Below are 5,113 nucleotides of genomic sequence, written 5' to 3' on the forward strand. Positions count from 1 at the left end.
TGAATTATTGAACAGTTAAACATTTGATGTGTTTTCTTATTAACTAGTAAACTGCGCATTCTGAGCAATTACAGTTGAAGCAGTGCACTGGTAGCTAGTTAGTGTGCTACACAGAAGTCTGTACAAATAGAATGTACCTTGTCCACATGTTTTCTTACAGTGTAGCGAATTGAACAACAGTAATATACACAAGCTAATAACATGCTGCATCATACATGTGTATTTATTATTGATTAATTGCAACTAGCAACCTAATGCACATTTGATGTTTGTACGGTTAGGCATGTTTCTGCAGGTTGATGCGCTGCTTGTTCAGTGGGTTCCTCTTTTCTGTAATTTAGATGAAAAAATGTGCCTTTTTTTATCAATTTGAGTCACTTTACAAAAGTTGCTAAAAGCTGCCAAAAACTGTTTAAAAATAGCTAAATGTGTTGCTAGGTGCTTTTTGAAAAAAAAAAAACAAAGTTGATAAATCTAGCAACACTGTTTATATGTGACTCTGGAGCACAAAAGCAGTCTTAAGTCGCTGGGGTATATTTGTAGCAATAGCCAACAATACATTGTATGGGTCAAAATTATACATTTCTCTTTTATGCCAAAAATCATTAGGATATTAAGTAAAGATCATGTTTCATGAAGATATTGTGTAAATTTCCGACCGTAAATATATCAAAACTTAATTTTTGATTAGTAATATGCATTGCTAAGAACTTCATTTGAACAACTTTAAAGATGATTTTCTCAATATTTAGATTTTTTTGCACCCTCAGATTCCAGATTTTCAAATAGTTGTATCTCAGCCAAATATTGTCCTATCCTAACAAACCATACATCAATGGAAAGCTTATTAATCGCGTTTTTCTCAGAAACGTCGCTCGAGTTTGTTGTTGTCGCAGGCCGCGCGCACACAGGCCTCTCGGTCAGAAACCGCGCGAACGATCGCGTAAAAGCCCGCCAAACTCGCCGCTCAGAGTCAGCGCAAACCGAGCGGAGATGAGGATGAGGATGAGGATGAAGGCCACTCACTCACCCTCCAGCAGTCTGGAGATCAGAGAATCCACGTCCAGCTCCCCCTCCGCCATGTTGCCTGAGCCCCGACGCACGCGCAGCGCGAGCACGACACACACACGCGCGAGCACGACACACACACGCGCGCGCGTTTTATTTCTTCATGAATTCAGTGTAAAATTATTCTGTTAAAACATGCATTTTCATTATAACCTATTATAACATATAGAGACATTTTCCACATCAGAGCCATACACTTTATTCGAATAACATCAGATTAAAACTAAATAAGTGCCGGTTTCCGTGCCACACCACTTATTTATTTGAATAATAATAACTAAACAGTCCATTTTTTTCAGTTGCCAACCAGTTTTATAATGATTCTGTAAATTCAGGACATTGTTATGAATGTTTTGTGTGCTTTTATGTCTCGTCTGCTCACCAAGGCTGTATTTATTTGATACAAAATACAGAAAACAACAACAACAGTACTATTGTGAAATACACACAGCAGTAGACTGTAAATGTATCACAGTCTAATATTGTTACGTTATCTGTTCATATCTTGCTATATTCATAATATATTACATGCCAATATGATTAGATCTCGCAGGAAAAAAAAAGACAAATCAATCATAATGGACATGGCCCTTCATAATCTATGCAACATTGTTTTTAATGGTCAATTTACTCTATTCTTGTTGTTGTTGTCAGGAGAGTGCTGTCACCAGTGAGCTGCCTATCAGTCCTTCAAGGGGCAGAAGTGTTAAAAAACACCATTAAACTATCACAGTTATTTATTAGTATTTTACAAAAACATTACACTGTAGCAAAGTTCCTTATATTGACACGTGTACATGTTGTATATGGAAGACCGACTGAAAGGTGGACCTCGTCGATGGGCTGCAGAGACTAACACTGACAACATATATTTTAAATAATTATGATATATATCAGGCATGGCCAACTTTGATAATGACAAGGGCCAGAATATTACAAAGTCTTCCTCAATATCTTCTTTATTTAGAGAAATCAGCATACAATTACTTCAATGTGTGTGTGAGAGTGTGTGTGTGTGTGTGTGAGAGAGAGTGTGTGTGTGTGTGTGTGAGAGAGAGTGTGTGTGTGTGTGTGTGAGAGAGAGTGTGTGTGTGTGTGTGTGAGAGAGAGTGTGTGTGTGTGTGTGTGAGAGAGAGTGTGTGTGTGTGTGTGTGAGAGAGAGTGTGTGTGTGTGTGTGTGAGAGAGAGTGTGTGTGTGTGTGTGTGAGAGAGAGTGTGTGTGTGTGTGTGTGAGAGAGAGTGTGTGTGTGTGTGTGTGAGAGAGAGTGTGTGTGTGTGTGTGTGAGAGAGAGTGTGTGTGTGTGTGTGTGAGAGAGAGTGTGTGTGTGTGTGTGTGAGAGAGAGTGTGTGTGTGTGTGTGTGAGAGAGAGTGTGTGTGTGTGTGTGTGAGAGAGAGTGTGTGTGTGTGTGTGTGAGAGAGAGTGTGTGTGTGTGTGTGTGAGAGAGAGTGTGTGTGTGTGTGTGTGAGAGAGAGTGTGTGTGTGTGTGTGTGAGAGAGTGTTTGTGCGTGTGTGTGAGAGTGTACAAATATAAAATATTATAATGAAATATTATCAAAATATTAATCTGACGGAGGTGACAAAAACCTGAATCTGTAGTCATTTTAACTATCAAATACGTCAAATACTGTATTATAACAAAACATTAAAATAATATAAGACACACCAATTTTCAATATCAAGCAGCAAAACAAACTGTTTCGTACAGCTAAAAATAGCTGGACGCAGATGAGACGGGAAGCTAGACCCATAGAATTTACAAATGGCCACACCCATTTTTATGGCAAGAAAAAGGTGGATATCAAGGGTGTCAAATGCCGTTCCTAGAGAGCCAATGTCCTGCAGAGTTTAGCTCCAACCCTGATTAAAGACACCTGAACCAGCTAATTGGGGTCTTCAGGATTTCTTACTTCCAGCAGGTTGCAATGCAATGCACTGTGTGTTCTGTCACCTTTCGCATCATGGCCAGCATTAAGTTTTTTCAGCCATCTGAGCTACTAGCTCTTCTGTGTAATAGGACTTGACACTGGTGTCTATCTATCTATCTATCTATCTATCTATCTATCTATCAGATTGATTGATTGATTGAAAAGTGTGAAAAATAGCTGGACACGGATGAGACCGGAAGCTAAAATTATATTGAAGGGGATAATTGTGTTAAATACATTCTATTATTAATCCCCCATATCATTTACAATTTAAAATATTGTAATTTTTTTAACCTAATAGCAGTTACAATTGCTGGACATGCTTTGTCTCAAGAATCAGTGATGTGCAAAGGTCCTAGCTTACAGAACATAACCTGAAATAAAGTGCTTAACAAAAACATGTTTTTACCAAAATCCACATATTAATATTAAAATTATTCCTTACTGAATATAAGAATATAACCATTCAGTGTTAAATATCCATAGCATGCTACCCCCAAACACGTGCATTTACCTTTCAGTTCAGAGAACATTCACAGTTCACACGATCAAAAAGATATCACAATGAGAAACGTGTGTGGCCTCTCCTGCTGGTGCACAACTAATCCAATGTCCGTCTCAAAGTTTGTACCACTTGCAGCAGCTCTATAGGGTGTCATCTGTTGCTCTCTTTCGATTTTATGTGCTTGATTGTTGAGAAACTACTTACACAGATGTAAGTGCTGAGCATTAACAGTGCAAAATCTCTGAGGAGGGTGAAATAGGATTTTGAAATGCTAAGATGTTTGTTTTCAACTTTCAAATAGCTGTCCAATGATTGATAAATAAATATTTGATTGCTGAATACTGTACCCGAACTGAAGTAGCTGTTTATTAGGATCATAATAAACAAATATATTATATTTATGATTAACAACCACATGACTAAGTAGTTAGAAACTAGTTGCTATGAATACAGGTGCCTCAGTTGTCTTCTTATGAATGACTTGTTTGTCATTGAGTCAGTGTTGCTGATGCAAAGGAGGCCCTTCGTTACCAAACACCAATAAACTAAATTAGGATGCAATTATGAGTCATTCGCAAACTGTTAAACTTTTATTAAGCAAATCAAAGAGTGAATTACTCATCCACTGTTTTAAAACAGGCATGTGTTGGACTTGATTCATTTTATTTTGTACTTATTTTTAGGTGAATCATCTATTAACTAGTTAACATGTATTGCGCAGACCCACAGAGGAGGTTTTTAAATAAACAGGCAAACACAGCGACTCTGTTCACAATAGGCATACAGTGTGCTCGGTAATATAGTGAATTATTAGGTCTTATAATGTAGAACCACTTATTGCGGTTTTCTTCATCCAGGGGATGTTGCTGTTGACAGCAATAGCGGGACAAACCGTGTTTAAACTTGATGCAGCTCTTGTAAGTTCTGTGAATAACCAGCAGGCTTCAGTGAAGAGATGTTTGATCGCAGTGCTTTGAGAAAGGCTTCAGTTTTGGTGGAATCGACTCAGTCTGAAGACAGTGGAAGAAATACTGTGTTAGCCAGCCCTCTGTCTAGTCCACATGAAGCACTTTCACCCTCTTATCCAACCTAAATAACTGCATCATTTCCGCCTGTTTGACAAAACCACTGACCGCTCACTAAATTATGAAACATTAGAAAACTACACTGAGCAAAAAAAAAAAAAAAAAACTTGAGGTTTCTCCTGCACAGTATTTGTATTGATCAGCAGGAGTCTAGCATGCATTCGAAACCTTGAGAAATCAACCACTTTTCTTCACATCTGGCTGCAAAGCTTCATCTCACCAACACCAAACTAATCAAGTCCTTCAGGCTGATCTGTAAACAGCAGTTGTGTGCGTGTGTGTTGGAGCACAGCCTTTCTTTTATGTGGTGTGCGTCGGTACCATTTCTTTATTTATTAAAGACTTCAGAATGCAAGTTCATTAAAGCACCGATTCTATATTAAAACAAATGAGCACAATAAATCAGCAATTTTGCCAAAACGAAACATACAATAAAACACTGTAACGTTACCGAAAATAACACCCTGCTTACTGGAGAGAAGAAAAAAAAAAAAAAAAAAAAAAAAAAAAAAAAAAAGGATTTTTTAA

At 37.8% G+C, this 5,113-nt stretch overlaps 1 protein-coding gene across 1 annotated transcript in view; it reads right to left on the reverse strand.

Annotated features, from left to right (window-relative positions):
- Positions 1-1,130, reverse strand: part of LOC107677890 (serine/threonine-protein phosphatase PP1-beta catalytic subunit) — a 12,595-nt gene extending 11,465 nt beyond the window's left edge. The window contains exon 1 of the mRNA XM_016472957.1: positions 1,031-1,130. Coding sequence (XP_016328443.1) covers positions 1,031-1,082 — 52 coding nt within the window. The 5' untranslated portion in view covers positions 1,083-1,130. The remainder of the gene's footprint in view (positions 1-1,030) is intronic.
- Positions 1,131-5,113: the final 3,983 nt, after the last annotated feature.

Source organism: Sinocyclocheilus anshuiensis, unplaced genomic scaffold (genome assembly GCF_001515605.1).
Source record: "Sinocyclocheilus anshuiensis isolate Anshui unplaced genomic scaffold, SAMN03320099.WGS_v1.1 scaffold1362, whole genome shotgun sequence".
Taxonomy (NCBI): domain Eukaryota; kingdom Metazoa; phylum Chordata; class Actinopteri; order Cypriniformes; family Cyprinidae; genus Sinocyclocheilus; species Sinocyclocheilus anshuiensis.